The sequence below is a fragment of the Salmo trutta genome, chromosome 15 (genome assembly GCF_901001165.1).
Source record: "Salmo trutta chromosome 15, fSalTru1.1, whole genome shotgun sequence".
Classification (NCBI taxonomy): Eukaryota; Metazoa; Chordata; class Actinopteri; order Salmoniformes; family Salmonidae; genus Salmo; species Salmo trutta.
In genome coordinates, this window is record NC_042971.1 from 28,093,698 (window position 1) to 28,110,115 (window position 16,418).

Sequence of the window (16,418 nt, forward strand, 5' to 3'; positions counted from 1 at the left end):
CTTGTCTAGACACTCCAAACACCACAGAACAGACTTAGACATCCTTATTTTCCAAACCACTACCATCACATTCACTTCAACATTATTATTTCAAAGTGCTGTGCTCATTAGACCAGTATTATAATATATAATATTACAGTATTATAGCAACCTGCATAATAGGGGTCACCATTGTTTCTCCTCCCAGAGATGTGAGCGCTTCTTTCAACTTCCTTATAGCTGACCTAACCAGGTTAATAAAGCCAGGAGAACTCGCCGTCTGTTTCGGCGCAAACAAGAGACCAGAGGTTCTCCTTCGACTCCCCATTATAGCTGGCAGCCCTCTCCCTTCCCAGCATGCTTCGAGGAATATGGGCAGCATATGCAGGCCCTGACCTTTCCCTTCAGAAGGATCAGCTAATGAGGTACCTCTCTTTTGCTATTCACTCCCTCCTTCAACGGCCTCTGCATATCAAACCCAATGTGGCGAGTTGGGCTATCTTTGTTGTTTTAAGAGTATTTGGCGATTCAGGGAAAGAAGGACAGAGTGGGAAACGATCAGCTGTTGCTGATTATGTTCTTCCATGAACAGGACACCATGAGTTTGGTTTGATCCCGGGTCACATGGGCCCAATCAACCAACATCCCCACTCTGCTCTGTATTAGAAACAGAGCAGAGTTGATTGGGCTGATTGGGCCCATGTGACCCCGGGAGGATGCGGGGCTTTGTGTGTGTGTGGGGGGGGGGGAGGCAGGGGTCCCATCTTTATGTGCTCTTTGACATAAATATGATCGAATGGATAGAGAAGGGTTCAGACAGTAGGTCTGTTGAATGGAGGGCGAACAGTCTTGTCCAAATCACTGGGATTGTTTTCTCAGCTAAGCCTGGCCTGTAGGCATTAACCTCCCCCCTACCCCAGGCATTGATCCAGCCTCGGAGAGGAGAGAGCCAAACAATATGACCGCCGCTGTACATTTACTGTAATACAGCAAGCGACCTGAGCAACATGGAACTGAACTGTTCTGTGTCGTTCATGTTGCTGTTGTGGTAGATCAAGTTTAGCATGCTTTTTGTAGTCACTGAACTGGTTGGTGAATGTGTTGAATGAGGATTCAAAATGTTTACTGAGGTTACTGATTTAAGTTTACTGATTTAACAAACTGTTCTGTTCAATGGCCACAAAATTAAGTTATAATGCATGACCAAAAAGTGTGAGGCCTCAATTTTTATAATTTGTAGTTTTGGCGTCATCTCAGGATTTTTTATTTGTAGTTTATTTAAAGAAGATGTTCTTCTTTATGGAGATGATAACAGAACGACAGGTCTATAGCGTCATTGCAATTTGGAGTTGTCTTATGAATTAGCTTACCTGTTGCATTGTTTTAGTAACACTGGTGTAAAAATGACTTGTCCCTTAGTGTGTGTTCCTGCAACTCCATAGGGGTAGTATTGGTTAATGCTGGTAATAGGTCCCTCTAGTGTTGATTTGGTGTACTATTGTATATTTGTATAGATGGTAGGCTAAAGTCAGATGTAGGGATAAAACATTTGGTTAACTTTCTAAAAAAAATGTAAAAGGTTTGAAAGAAATCCCAGTTGGAAGAGTCCTGGAATCAGGAGGGATTAATCAGGAAATCTGGAATTCTCCAAACAGGATTTGTGCAAAATTGATAGTTACCAGAATTGGGCAGCCCTAGTCCACCCTATTTGGTTTAAACTTCATTATTTTCCCAAAAATAGACAAGCTATTAAAAGTTTGGGATCATGCTTATTTATGGCAATACTCATAAGATTTGCTGTGTTGTTTTTATTAGCATTTCGGAATGTTTACTGTCATTTGTTTTAGAATTGCAGAATCAAGAACAGTGATAGCAGGAGTCATTAAAACACAATTTATACATATCAGACATTTCAGAGATGTTCTTATCCAAGCTTCACACTGATAAACTTCTTTTATAGCTAAAATTCAACCCCCAGGGGGAATAAAACAGTCAACTGTATCCCTAAACCATTTTTATGAGTACATCTTTAACTGTCTATTGAGTGACAAGCACAGAGTCAGCCAGCCAGGCAGAGTACCGAACTAAAAGGCCCAGTCAGGCACAGACCCAGTGCCTGCTGCTGCTTGGATCCTCATTGATTGTATTGGGATCGATGCTCCCATTAACTGTGGAACCGTTTTAGGCTTTAATTATGTAGGGTGTCAATGGCATTTATCCTATCAGGGCACACCCGCCGAGTGCATTTTCCAGTAAGGCCAAAATCTTTACGATTAGTACATTAGTGTCAGTCTGCGGGCTAGGGCCATCCCTGGGAGGGATTAATAATACCCATACCACCGCTGGACGAGAGCATGGGGGAGGTTAGTGCTGGGCAGAGAACTACTGTGCCACCCTGTGGTTAGTGTGGTGTATTGTAGTCACTTCGATGGCGCCTTAAACCCTAACTGACAATTACTTTTTCACCTCCCATCACTTAAATGTGGACATTGGCCAAATTAAGTAAATTCAGACCCTCAACGGAAAAGCTTAATGCAAACAAACTGTGGCCAGGATTCAATTAAAAACCACGCTATAGCCCACTTGACATTTAAAGGTAATTTCCAATTGAGCCGACATCTGCAGCATTTTCCTTGAATGCGATCTCCGCAAGGGGGAGAACGTGGTAACATTGCCTTTAAAAGCTGCTTGGCCTACAAGGGCGATTGGATTGAATCCCGTCTGTCATCATTGTATCCCGATATAATGGTGACACAGACGGGATTCAATCCAATCGTGCTTGTAGACCAAGCAGCTTTTAAAGGCAATGTTACATATAAGGAACATAATGCACATAAGGAACATAATTCAATTCACTTTAATAGTCACACTTTTCATAATGTTAGAGTGAACACCAGGTGAACGAGTATTGTGGTTACTTTAGCACAAGTTAATATCCTTTATCTATTTAAATGTGATCAACAGCCTGTTATATGTTTCCTATATTTTATTAACAATATTAACACTATTTAACTGAAGGAGTGAAGTTGATCTTGGAATATACAGACTATGCCATTTAAAAGCAAATGCAAACAAATCGCAATACCTTTCCTCCATAAGTAAATAAAGCTTGAAGAGATATAAAAAAAACATTATGAAATATGCTTTGAGCTCATTGCTCCCCAACTATATTACACATTATTGGACATACAAAATCTAAGGTATGGCATATTTATTCATTTTATGTGCATGGTACCATGTCGGCTATTATAAAGATATGGTTTCCTTCACATCAATACAGCTGTTGGTACACGTAGTAGATGATTTTGAGAAAAAGTGAATAATGCATGAAATATTGTGCCATATAAAGTAGCATACTTTATTTTTTTGTTGTATTGTGTGTATTTCGTTGTATTTGAAATGTGTGTGATTGTTCTTGTCTATCAGTGTTTTGTTACTTGTCACGTGTTGTGTTTTTTTTGGACTACGGGAAGAGTAGCTGTGTCTGCAAAAGCTAATGGGATCCAAATAAACAAATATAAATACACCTGTATGCTGACAAAGGATACAATATCTGAACTTTTTCAACGGTTCTTTAGGCCTTTCCTAGGTAATTAAGACCCGAACAATACACAGGGCAGTAAGATAGACAGTGTTAGAAAGGGGCAACTGGCTAAGGGAATGAGTGTAAACTATACCATCATCCAATCTATCATCTTCCCCCTCGTTCCTCTACTCCCAAGAATTACCCCAGACTCAAACTACCCCCTACTTTACCTCCACCATGAGGCTCAACTAAATAGATCAACCTCAATAAAACGCTTTGTATCAGGCACGCTTTAGCCCTCTATGTCCCCTTCTCCACACAGTAAGACCCTCCACCTTCACCGTCAGGCCCTCCTCCACTGTGAGGCCCTCAGGCATACTGCCACACGGACCAGAGGGTCCCCAGGGTGATGCTGTAGGCCAGCATGGCCACCAGGTAGACCCTGAAGAGCAGCACGTCCAGCACGTAGCCCACCTGCAGCCACTCCTTGGCGATGTCCCGGGACTCGTCCCTCTTCTCCAGGAAGCCGCGGATAGACGAGATTTCCTGCAGGATGTTGTCCATGACTGGCGGCGTGTTGTCACGCACCACAGACAGACCCCCCAGACCCCGCTCCATGATGTCCCCGCCACCACGGCCGCTCTCGCAGGTGTGGTGAAGGTGGTGGTGGTGATTGCATCGAGCTGCAAGGGGTCACACAGGGAGAGAGTGGGGGGGTCATAAAACATGATTTATTTGTATGTTGAGTATCCAATGTTGTGTTGAGCTTGTGGAGTTAAATTAATATATTGGCTCAAAAAGACAGACATTGTACCGTATATTGACTATTTCCTAAGTGGGAAAACAAAACTGTAATTGTATATTTGTATCCTTTTCTCTCTCTCACTCTATGATAGGTGCCGTAATGCTGCTGTATTTTTTTCAATCAATGAATACTGCTGAGAGAGAGAATTCTATAGTGACTTAGATCCTTCAGCTCACCATGATCTACTGCCCAGGTCTTTCTTGTCCCTCTCCCTCCCTCCCTCCCTCCCTCCCTCCCTCCCTCCCTCCCTCCCTCCCTCCCTTCCTTCCTTTCTCCTTCCTTCCTGTCCCTTCTTTCATACCCTTCTTCCTACCCAACCCTCCTGTAGATGTATTACCTGGGCTGATGTTGTTCTCTTTGTAGTGGCCCAGATGGTCTGAGTCCCTGGACAGCATGGAGCACAGGCTGTGTTTGTTGCGGATGCAGAGGAGGACTGTGGCCCGCTCCAGCACCAAGTGTTTGAGCCACTGGGGTACGTGGGGCTGCAGGTCCTGCTTATGCACCAGTCGAACTATCAACACTGTCTCTGTCAGGCTGATCACCAACAGGGCCATGCACACTACAAAGTATACACCTAGAGAGAGAAGGAAAGATCGATATTATCTCTGCACACTGCAAGGTACACCCTAAAAAGGCATGGTTGCATCCTATTCCCTATGTAGTACACTACTTTTGATCAGGGCCTTTTGACCAGGGCCCCAACAAACATTAGTCCTTCATCACTTCCTCAAGCTTGCAATCCCAACCTTAATGATAAATCTGAGCCACTAATGCACCAGCTGCATTTCCAGTGGTGTAAAAATACTTCAAAGTACTACTCAAGTATTTTTTGGGAGGTATCTGTACTGTACTAGTTATATTTTTTTACTTTTACTCCAATACATTTCTAAAGAAAATATGTACTTTTTGCTCCCATAGATTTTCCCTGACACCCAAAAGTACTTAGTTTAATTTCAAATGTTTAGCAGGAGAGGAAATTATCAAATTCATGAACTTATCAAGAGAACATGTGGTCATCCCTACTGCCACTGATCTGACGGACTCACTAAACACAAATGCTTCATTTGTAAATGATGTTGGAGTGTGCCCCTGGCTATCTGTAAACAACAACAAAACAAGAACATCATACCATCTGGTTTGCTTAATATATTTGAAAGGATTTATAGCATTTATTTTTGATACTTAAGTATATTTAAAAAAAATAAAATTACACTTTTGCTCAAGTTGCATTTTATTGGGTGGCTTTCACTTGAGTCATTTTCTATTAAAGTTCCAATGCAGCTGTTTTTATCTCGACATCAAATCATTTCTGGTTAACAATGCAGTACCTTACTAACCACGTTTCCATCTGCAGTTTTTATGCGAGTAAAGTCATACCGTAAAAATAATAATTTGTTTGTCCGACATGGTGGGATCTATTTGTCGTTAAAAAATTACTTATGCGAGAAATGGTGGTGGAAATGCCTTTATGCGCAAATATTGACATAATAACCATTATATGAAAGTAAACTTGGAGTCACGAGATGACATGTTGTGTGGTCCTCCCACTATGGCTCGGGAACCCATGCAGGTTATTAGGCTACAGATTTAAATAAGTGATGAACTTCACAGGGTGGTGAAAGTGCATGGTGATGAGCTTGATGCTCCTTTCCAATAAATATCAAGGATCTTATTCTGGTGACATGAAGATTGATGCTTGACTGCTTGACTGCCATTTGACAAATACAAATATTCTCACTATTATCCATAATAATCTCATGTATACTAGCCTACCTGCACAGCCTAGCCTAAGTATCTGCGAACTGTTGCCTGGAGCGTACGTAACACCAAAGTAGGCACATTTTGCTATCTAATGCAACCGTTTTTGTGACAAAACTATCAGTTGAGTTGAAAAGGCGATGGAAACACATTGAACTTTCGATTCGGTACAAGAAAATGAAAAATTACATTTTTGTGTGCTCTACATCATCACGCACTGATTTATTTTATCCACAAGTTTGTTTGGTGGAAACACCACTGGCGGGAAAATGTGAATATTTTCTTTATGCAGATTTTAGAATATTTGCATAAAAGTCGATCGCCAACTGGATGGAAACATAGCGACTGTGATTGTTTTCAATTAAAATGGTTAAAAAAAAAGAAACAAATAGCTTCTTAGCTAAGAGCAATTTCTCAAGCAAGAATTTGAGTAGGGAAAACAGAAAATTTGCCGTTATTGGCAGAGAGGTTTGGAACTCTTTCTTATTGGTCTAATAACTAATTTACCGCATGGTGATATCATCGTGGAAGGCCAAAATGTCCTCCCACCAAAACAGGCTGACATTTCAGGCTTTTCAAACAGCTCTTACGCTAACAGCTCTTACACTATCCTTTTCACAATTTCAGGGTATTATTCCAACCTCATAGTATTGAAATGTATATAAAACACAGGTAAATCATGTTTTTGACTGCACTGAGCCTTTAAGATATCTTTGCTTTTACTCAAGTATGACAATTGGGTACTTTTTCCACCACTGTGCATTTCTCTATCTGACCTATGAGCGGCGTCCCGATGGCGGTGGCGGGCAGCGTGTCAGAGACAATGATGAGGAAGACGGAGTAGCCCAGAAGCAGGGTGATCTTGAAGGACACCCTCTCTCCACTGTCCGGAGGGAGATAGAAGCCCACCAGGTCCATCACCATCAGGAAGATGCTGGGCAGCAGCAGGTTCACGGTGTAGAACAGAGGTCTGCGTCGGATCACCACCTGATGACGTTCATCATGATCATCATCATCAATAGAGCAGTAATTAACATACATTAGTCATGAATAGGTAGGTATGCACTTCCACATCTATAGTAGTTACAGATATCTGGCAGAACAATGTTTTGATGGTAGACAACAATATACCCACAGATTCTAGCAATGACCCTGAAAGTGAGGTGGGAGTGCACACTCTATAGATCACCTATAGATCCTCAGTCATATACTTTTGTTAATTTTCAGAAAAGTAAGCCTGTTTTCTTTGTATGATGCATAAGAAAAACAGCCATTCTCAATACATATTTAATGCAGCTCAAGATGTTCTAATAAAGCCTCTTGCAGTAGAGGTCAAGGTATCTAGTATATATTTTTATATTTATATTTTTATATAATAGTATCTAGTATATCTTCTTACTGAAGGACTTGCATTTATGTCAGGTTCAGTTGGCTTTGAATAAATGGATTAGGTGAAGATATTGTGTACATGCAGGTGTTGAGGGGGTTTTGAATAATTGAAAAGTATACCATACTGCATCGAATTTTAACAGGTGTGGATACTTGCTAAATTGATGTGGTGATCTTCGCCAACCCTATATTGTGCTCTTTTAACTATTGCCATTTATTTAATCATCACGCACAGGGTTGCAAGATAACTTTCCCCCAAATTCCCAGCTTTTCCAGAAATCCTGGTTGGAAGATTCCTGGAATCAGGAGGGAAAAAGCACAAAAACCAGGATTTCTGGAAAACCTGGGAATTTGGGGGAAAGTTTTTTGCAACAAAAATGTTGCAACCCTAACCATTCTTCTACTTGACTAGGTCAGTCATTGCCAAATAATATCTTTCCATAACCTGTCTTGAATACATAAATACAAGGTAATGAATGATTTTATTATGCATACTCACATTGAACTTCATCTCTGCGTAGGAGTCAATGTTGTCCAGACTGAAGCGCTTGTATTTGGACAGGACGTGCAGCAGCTCCCACTCGCCCTGGTTCATGAAGACACTCTTGTCCACCTTGAGTTCCTCTGCGCTCCTCATCAGCTTGAGATCGATGTCATTAACTACAGACACAGAGGAGACACAGACCAGTGGGTTCAGATCAATGTAAATGATGTAATGGACATTATCAACTGTACCCTGTCACAGATTATTTTTTACGTTTTTTAGCGGGGTGGATATGGTATGGAGCATCTGGCACTGATGACATAGAAGACATTTATATTGAGGTTATTTTTAAACAAAAGTAGAAGACAAATTACATCTGTACTTCCTCATTTCAGAAACTATCAAGATGGAAGTAACAAAACAATAGAGGACTAAGCCTGAGTGAGGGCATGAAAGGGCGTTCTTACCTGGTACTTATGTGCAGTTGTCTACAGTACTTAAGTAAAAATACTTTAAAGTACTACTTAAGTAGTTTTAGGGGGCATCTGTACTTTACTGTTTATATTTTTGACTACTTTTACTTCACTACATGAAAATAATATTGTTTTTAATTGGGCCGTCTGGTTTGCTTAATATAAGGAATTTGAAACGATTTATACTTTTACTTTTGATACATAAGTCTATTTTTTTGCAATTCAATTTACTTTTGGTACTTAAGTATATTTAAAACCAAATACTTTGTATTTTACTCAAGTAATATTTTACTGGGTGACATTCACTTTTACTTGAGTAATTTTATATTAAGATATCTTTACTTCAACTCAAGTATGACAATCGGGTACTTTTTCCACCACCGCTGTATGCGCAGTTCAAAAGCCTTACCTCACATGCAAATTACTATACAACTAAATAATGCATGTCTTACGGGTATGGAGCCAGCTCTGAAAGGTCAGGCTGCAGTTCTGGACGTCGAAGGGGAAGTTGTAGATGTTGAGAGTGCAGGCGGTCACCACCTGGATAGGCTTGTAGTTGCGCACTAGTCCATAATGGGTCACGTACACATAGGGAATGTCCGGAGACTTCCCCACATCCACACTGAGAGATTAGGAAACACAACAACTCAAAGCAAAAAGATGCGAAAAATATGTTTGTGGCTGATTCGGACAACTAATATTTTAGCGTCGGCTAACTCACACTTTACACTTTACTTTTGTAATGCTTTATCAAAGTATCCAATTTTGTCAGTTTACATCAGCAGATAAATTATACATCATTTTATTTGACTAAAATTATGTTATCTGTATGGCCTCATGCGTTGTCCTACCCCCACAATAACGAAACACTGTAGGCTACTTACAACTCGTTGATTAGTATGTCAGGCACCCACACATTCGCAGTCGGTATGGACATCTGATTCACATCATCAAAGTCCTCTGGGTTCCATACCAAGAATTCGTCTGTCCATTCCTGATAAAGACTTCTAGCATTATTTCCTGATACAGAGTTATAGCATAAGCGCAATACGCATGGTCTAGTATTAATAATAAATTAATAAAATAATAAGTATTGTATAAAGGCCTATAACTAGTTCCTCTGATAAGATGTTTGATGAATGTTTTAAATGCTTGGAAACTTTTTCGCACAAAATCCATTAGTTTAAATAGTTATTTTACTGTTACAAATAGTTATGTCTTACCTGCCTGTACCATATATATGTTGTCAGAACCTGGTTCTTCTCATCCTGTTGTAAAACACAGCAGCACACAGAAGAAATAGTGACGCTCTACATAGGCTACACACTATTATCTCAGTATACTGAACTCTTCTGCTATGTGATTTATACGACATACCACACTGAGGATAGAGTACACCATAAGGTCGATGGCCACCATTGTGCAATTTCGCCAGTTGCGCACGGGTCTCACACCCTTCTTGTACCCAGCACTCAAGTATTCGGAGAGCCGTACCAAGGTGGCGTTGGCAAAGCGTCCGGTATTATTGCTCAGTTTCTTGACTAAAACAAGTGAAACACATTGTTACAATATGCGGATTTAAACATAATGCTATCCACTAAAATGCAACATCTTAAGGGTTGTACAATTATTATTTGTGTTAGCCTATAGAAAATAGCAACCCCCGTCAAAAACGCCACAGCCTATACGGAATGATTTACCTGTGCAGGCTCGCGCGGTGCCTGGAATCAGAAGCAAGACCAGCGCTGTCCAGAGTGCTGAAACTCTCATTGTGACCAAAGTTTTACTTCACCGCCTGAAGCTTGTCAATAATGAGCAACGCTCAGCTTTGAGATGCAGCGGTCAACTGGCGCCGCCCGAGACCCATATTCAGGATTGTTGACTGTATGTAGCCCAATGTCTACTGTATCATACATTGGTTAAATTATGTTTCCTGCATTCTGGATAAGGCTGGCTTAGCCAGCTGATGTAACTATGAATATGAGGGTGTGTCCATCGTTCATTTGATGATGGGGAGGTTATGTCACTACCTGCCCTGAGCAGATAACTCCAAGCAATCATATTATTTACAGTATCTGATCGTGTAGCCAGATGTCTCTGTCTGGATCAAGTTTCATGTGGGATATTGTCATTTTTCCTTCAACTCAATCCTCAATATCTTTCATACCGTGGGGAAATGATTGATCTCTATACAATTCCAAACACAGTATGATGTAGGCCAAGTCTATGATCTAGCTGTATGTAACCTACAACTGCGTTAAGACATTGATTTCCTGAACATAGAGAAGAGCATAGGCCTATTTTCTCTTGAGCTTGCTTTTCAACATTGGCATATGGGAGTTCAAGTGCAGATCGGTTCTCTCTTCTCTCACTAACAAGACCGAACTGACATGTAAAACTAATGTTAGACATTATTTTGTTCATTAGGCTAGCCTATCATTTAAATCAGTTAAAATCGTAAACCGTGTATGTTTGGGAAATATGTACTGTAAGCTATAAAAAATACAGAGTCGCACACTTATATATAACTCCAAGTAATTTATTGGGTAAAACGCCGACATTTCAGCATCACTGTGCCTTCTTCAGGGTAATGACATTACACTAAATAATTTTCTCTGGATGTGCGCCAGCTCATGCTTTTAATTAGGGGAAACATGTACTGAAATCTACAACAACGTTGAATTTATGACTTTTATTATGTGATTCGACGAGATAATACTATTGAAAAATGTCCATTTATGACACACACACAAAAACACTTGAAAATATGTAGTCTCTTTTATTAAGGATTAACATGGCAGGCTATGTTAAAAGTGTACAGGTGTATTAAGAGCAAATGAGCCATTTTCTTGGATAGAAACTTTTACTCACTGTACTGGCTGGAGGCTTTGATATGATTCCAAAACATCTATATCCCTGTATAACACCAGCTAAAAACAGGATAAACAATCAAACCAAGAGCCACAGTTGATTTTTTTTTTTTAAACTTGCAACAGGACTTGCTTGATATGATGGGGACTAAGAAGTTACATCACAAATATGAATGTACAACATAACATTACAGCAAACAATAACCATTATACATTTATCTCCTCAACTCAGAGGTGGCCATACAACAGGTTGTAATGTGATCTGCTCAAAGAAAAATGTCTGCTGTTCAAGAGAAAATTCTATTTACAAAGATTGTTCCCAGCCAAGGGTTTTATGAGTAGCTCATGTGTCTTTTTATGACGATCAGTGAGCCAACAGGGAATGCAGTTGCCTAAGCTTTGAATGTGCTTTATTGATTTGGTACGAGTTTCAGGGGAGCATGGTGATTCAAGTTAATGTGGAATAACATCACATTGACGTTACGGAATGTGCCCGGAGAATAGGAGTAAGATATCTTTTTAGGAAGAGCTTCAGTTGAAGGAATATGTTAATACATCAGCCCATATTGATTTATGGGCACCATCTTCCAATCGTACATGGGAATACAATGTTCACTCAATAGCTTCTAGCTACAGTAACAAAAGAAAGGCAGAGAAAAGGGATTACGTCGCCCTCATCAATAACCCTTACAAGACTTAAAAATATGTATTTTTCTGCAATAAAATGTTTTCTCCTCATGCCGATTAACATTTGAATAACAATTCCTCCTCTCCTCATGCAGAGCTCCAGCTGGCCCACAGTAGCAGCAGGGTGCTGGTGTAGATGACCAGGATGAGCAGGTAGACTCGGAAAAGGAGGATGTCCACCTTGCAGCAGAGGGCCACCCAGTCGGCCTGGGCCGAATCGTCACTCTCCCCTTCTTGCAGGTAGAGCCGCAGGGCCACCACCTCCTGGAGCAGCCTCTCCAGCCGTGGAGAACTCTCCTGGAGCTCGCTCAGGGACAGTAGGTCCTCTTCTGGAGCCAGGTCAAACTCATAGCCTGGAGGGACAACATGAACTGTAAGTGGGGTGATGATGGGGTTGGACAAATGAATGTCCAAAGAGAATCGTATCAAGGTAAATGATTAGGTGTATGTGTAGACATACTATAAAGACGTGTAATTTCTATGATACATTTGACGTTAACACAGAGGAAGCTAGAGATGTTGTCAATGTGTAAACGTGTCAGAGCTGGCCATTACAAATGAAAGAGAATCAGAAATCTGAGGTAAATAAATCTGTGTTAAGTTAGGAAAACAACCACCTGCTAAGTGTTTGTTTCTCATACCTAGTCACTCTCTTATGTCCTATGACCTAGAAATACAAAGCAACAACACAGCCTCCCTCTCACCCCCACACTGATCCACGTCGACCAGCGTTTTGACAGAGGTGAAGTTGCTCTCGAGGAAGGTCTGGCTGGACGAGCCGTACTTGTCGAGGAGGCAGGCGGACACTGACATCTCCTTGACCTCCTTCTCGTTGTGGTGGAGGAGCTTCACCACAAAGATGGAGATGGATAAATTCAGCACAAGCAGCGCCATGCAGACCGCAAAGAACACACCTGTAGGATGGAGAACACCAAACATCAACAACACCTGTTAGAAAAGGACAAATCTTCTTTTTTTCCCAAGACATGTCTCAAGATGTCTTCATAAATATGTCAACACATTTCACAAAGCATTGGCCATGGCTGGGTATGAATGGCATGCTTGGTGTGTCAAACAATATTAGAGAACGTTCAAAACAAAGATGAGGAAAGGAGCTGGTGTAGGATACCTATGAGTGGTGTTCTGATGGCGGTGGCAGGCATCTCGTTCATCAGGTTGACCCTGAAGACAGTGTAGCCCAGGAGGATGCTGGTCTTGAAGGTGATGCGCGTGCCACTGTTGGGCGGCAGATAGAAGCTGATGACGTCCACCACCATGAGGAAGATGCTGGGGATGAGCAGACTCACCACGTACAGCAGGGGGCGCCGGCGGATCAACACCTGACCAGTGGGGGGGAGCAAGATGGAGAGTGAGCGGGAAAGAGTGAGAGCGGGAAAGAGTGAGAGCGGGGAAGAGTGAGAGCGGGGAAGAGTGAGCGAATTTGACTTTGATTGATTTCAACTCACTTTCCTCAACTGAACCCACAAGAAAACTCTATTCGATAGTATTACCCTCCTATTCTCCTCCGGTGCCCAAAAACACACCGATCCCCTCAACAACCACTTTTACAATGAGCCATAGTGTAAATGTAACCCAACCAGCCCTGCTGGATAGACACTCCATCATTAAGTGCCCTCCTGAGCTGAATGTAGAACAGCAGCCCTGCCTAGCCTATCTTCGCAGAACCACCTGCGCCGGGCCAAGAGCCCATTTCTCCGGCAGAACAAGACGGCCATTGATCAGCTGCCACAGAGACAGCCTCATTATGGTGCCTCTCTCTCTCAGCATGCTGGACGCGCCTCAGTCTAATCTATTAGCATTAGAGCTTAATCCTTAATCTATTAGCATTAGAGCTTAATCCTTAATCTATTAGCATTAGAGCTTAATCCTTAATCTATTAGCATTAGAGCTTAATCCTTAATCTATTAGCATTAGAGCTTAATCCTTAATCTATTAGCATTAGAGCTTAATCCCGTCTGTGAAGCCCTGGCTGATCCCTTTAACTTCCTCACAGCAGGAGGACAAGGAGGATGGGATGGCAAAAAAAAGTACTGTCGCTACTCAATCTGCTTTAGTTGTCATTGTACAGTTACATTCTCCCTACAAGAGAAGTGTGTACTTTTTTTGTTGCATAGATATCAAACCGTTTCAAAAATCCCACTATCACACCTATTCACATATTCTATATTTACCGACTGGCTGGATATGCATTGCTGTGTAAGTCGATACAGATGGCACTAGACGTATAGGTCATATTTGTATTCCTTAAATGACTTTCATTCAAATCAAGTATCTAAAGAGAAACAAAGTGATATCTGGTAAACGGTAGGCACACACGTTGAACTGGATGTGGGCGTAGTCTCTGTCGTCCAGGCGGAGATGCCAGTAGCGGGACGGCACAGACAACAGCTCCCACTCGCCATCGTCCATAAACGACTTCTGATCATTTGCGATCTCCTCCGCACTCCTCCACAGTGTCAGGTTCACCTCATTCACTGCATACACAATGGTAAAGGTCAAGGGACGGAGTTTAATGACACAAGCCTTAATGACACTCAGTCAATATGACCTGCTATTGATTTGATACTATATCAAATGACTAACTACTGTTATTTACTAAATACTGGATGTATGATAGCCTAATGCATGCATTTTGTCTATGAAAAGATATTCCATTATTATTTTGCACTTCTAATTGTGTGTTACTGCCAAGTCATCCATCTGTGCAGATCCAGATGTGTAGTCATTTGACTGGGTAGCTACGTTAGCATGTTTACATCTCTCTAGGCTAACCTGAGTGAAGCCAGCTGCGGAAGGTCAGAGTGCAGTTCTGCTTATCGAAGGGGAAGGCGTACAGCTCCAGGTCACATGCAGACACCACCTGGATGGGTTTGTTGTTCTTCACCATCCCGGACGAGTTGACATACACATAGGGGATGGCAGGGGACTCCCCTACATCCACACTAACAGTGGGAAGACCACAGACTTATGGGTAAGATGGGAGTTCCAGCTGCTTACAGTATGTTGAACATGAGACACTGACACCAAACATGCTGACCAGACCGCGTGTGCGCCATTGTGTGCATGTTAATTTTGTCCATCCACACCAGACGCGATCAGGACACGCAGGTTGAAATATGAAAACAAACTCTGAACCAACTACATTCATTTGGGGACAGGTTGAAAAGCAAACATTTATGGCAATTTAGCTAGCTAGCTTGCTGTTGCTAACTAATTTGTCCTGGGATATAAACATTGTTGTTATTTTGCCTGAAATGCACTAGGTCCTCTACTCCGACAATTAATCATCAGATAAAAGGGTAAACCGAGTTTGTTTCTAGTAATCTCGTCTCCTTCAGGCTTCTTCTTCTTCATTGGACTTATATGGTGGTTGGCAACCAACTCTAAGGTGCATTACCACCACCGACTGGAGTGTGGACCTCAGTTCATCTTTCAATAACCCACATGGGTGAGGAGATGGGAGAGGTGGGACTTGCAGTGCATCAAGCATCACAAATAGAACCAAGTTCTATTTTAGCGCCTGGATGCAATGATTTAATAACATGTATGTGTAAATGTATTTTTCAATGCACGAGAGCTCAGCATGTTAGGGTCAGCATACTTGTCTGTCATTTTAAAGTAAAAGGCCAAATATTTAACATTTCTGAGAAGAGTCTGAGGGTATTGAGTAATGTGAGGGTATTGAGTAATCCAATGACATGTTATGTAATTTGAACAGGAATACATACAGTGTCAAATCTTACAATTCACGGATGATGAGATCAGGCACCCATATAGCGTCAGAGGACAGGGAGATCTCAGTGATCCCGTCAAACTCCTCGGGGTCCCACACCAGGAACTCATCGATCCAGATCTGACATCACAAACGGGAAACGCATCACAAGACCATTCATATGAAGTACATGACAGATGGGTGCATGACTGTTTTGGCATTCAACAATGCAATTGTTGCATGCCAAACAAGGTTGGAGTTGCATTTGCTGAAGCAGGCTCCCTGTCTTCCAGACAGACATGTTATACAGTGCCTTCAGACAGTATTCATACCCCTTGACTTATTTTGTTGTGTTATAGCCTGAATTCAAAATGGATTAAATCTTTTTTTTCTCTCACCCATCTACACACTACCCCATAATAGCAAACTGAAAACATGTTTAAAAATGTTTGTAAATGTATTGAAAATGAAATACAGAAATATCTAATTTACGTAAGTATTCAAATACATGTTAGAATCATCTTTGGCAGTGATTACAACAGCTGTGAGTCTTTCTGAGTAAGTCTCTAAGAGCTTTGCACACCTGGATTGTACAATATTTGCCTGTTATTGTTTTCAAAATTCTTCAAGCTCTGTCAAATTGGTTGTTGGTCATTGCTAGACAACCATTTAAGTTTTGCCATATTTTCAATCAAATTTAAGTCAAAACTGTGA

The 16,418-nt window shown here is 41.3% G+C and overlaps 2 protein-coding genes across 2 annotated transcripts; both read right to left on the minus strand.

Annotated features, from left to right (window-relative positions):
* Nucleotides 1-1,789: 1,789 nt before the first annotated feature.
* On the minus strand, nucleotides 1,790-10,410 carry htr3a (5-hydroxytryptamine (serotonin) receptor 3A). The gene is made up of 9 exons (XM_029690828.1): nucleotides 10,115-10,410; nucleotides 9,792-9,955; nucleotides 9,638-9,682; nucleotides 9,299-9,408; nucleotides 8,867-9,036; nucleotides 7,957-8,117; nucleotides 6,845-7,055; nucleotides 4,648-4,884; nucleotides 1,790-4,188 (listed from the first exon to the last, which is right to left on the minus strand). The coding sequence occupies exons 1-9, from the start codon at nucleotides 10,182-10,184 to the stop codon at nucleotides 3,875-3,877; spliced, it is 1,482 nt and encodes a 493-aa protein (XP_029546688.1). The 5' UTR covers nucleotides 10,185-10,410; the 3' UTR covers nucleotides 1,790-3,874.
* A 681-nt stretch (nucleotides 10,411-11,091) lies between these two features.
* Nucleotides 11,092-16,060, minus strand: htr3b (5-hydroxytryptamine (serotonin) receptor 3B). The gene is made up of 6 exons (XM_029690829.1): nucleotides 15,736-16,060; nucleotides 14,765-14,934; nucleotides 14,309-14,466; nucleotides 13,101-13,311; nucleotides 12,676-12,885; nucleotides 11,092-12,324 (listed from the first exon to the last, which is right to left on the minus strand). Exons 2-6 carry the CDS (start codon nucleotides 14,877-14,879, stop codon nucleotides 12,059-12,061), a joined length of 960 nt encoding a protein of 319 aa, XP_029546689.1. The 5' UTR covers nucleotides 14,880-14,934; nucleotides 15,736-16,060; the 3' UTR covers nucleotides 11,092-12,058.
* Between the last annotated feature and the right edge of the window lie 358 nt (nucleotides 16,061-16,418).

Bases quoted from the DNA above. Each gene is read 5' to 3' on its own strand.
- htr3a (XM_029690828.1), bottom strand. From the start codon at position 10,184: ATGAGAGTTTCAGCACTCTGGACAGCGCTGGTCTTGCTTCTGATTCCA. The intron at 9,956-10,114 runs GTAAATCATTCC...CACTTGTTTTAG, and splicing joins CACCGCGCGAGCCTGCACAG to TCAAGAAACTGAGCAATAAT. The intron at 9,683-9,791 runs GTATGTCGTATA...GTTTTACAACAG, and splicing joins TGTACTCTATCCTCAGTGTG to GATGAGAAGAACCAGGTTCT.
- htr3b (XM_029690829.1), bottom strand. From the start codon at position 14,879: ATGGTGAAGAACAACAAACCCATCCAGGTGGTGTCTGCATGTGACCTG. The intron at 13,312-14,308 runs GTGTGTGCCTAC...CCCACTGGTCAG, and splicing joins ACGCCCACATCCAGTTCAAC to GTGTTGATCCGCCGGCGCCC. The intron at 12,886-13,100 runs GTATCCTACACC...TCCATCCTACAG, and splicing joins CATCAGAACACCACTCATAG to GTGTGTTCTTTGCGGTCTGC.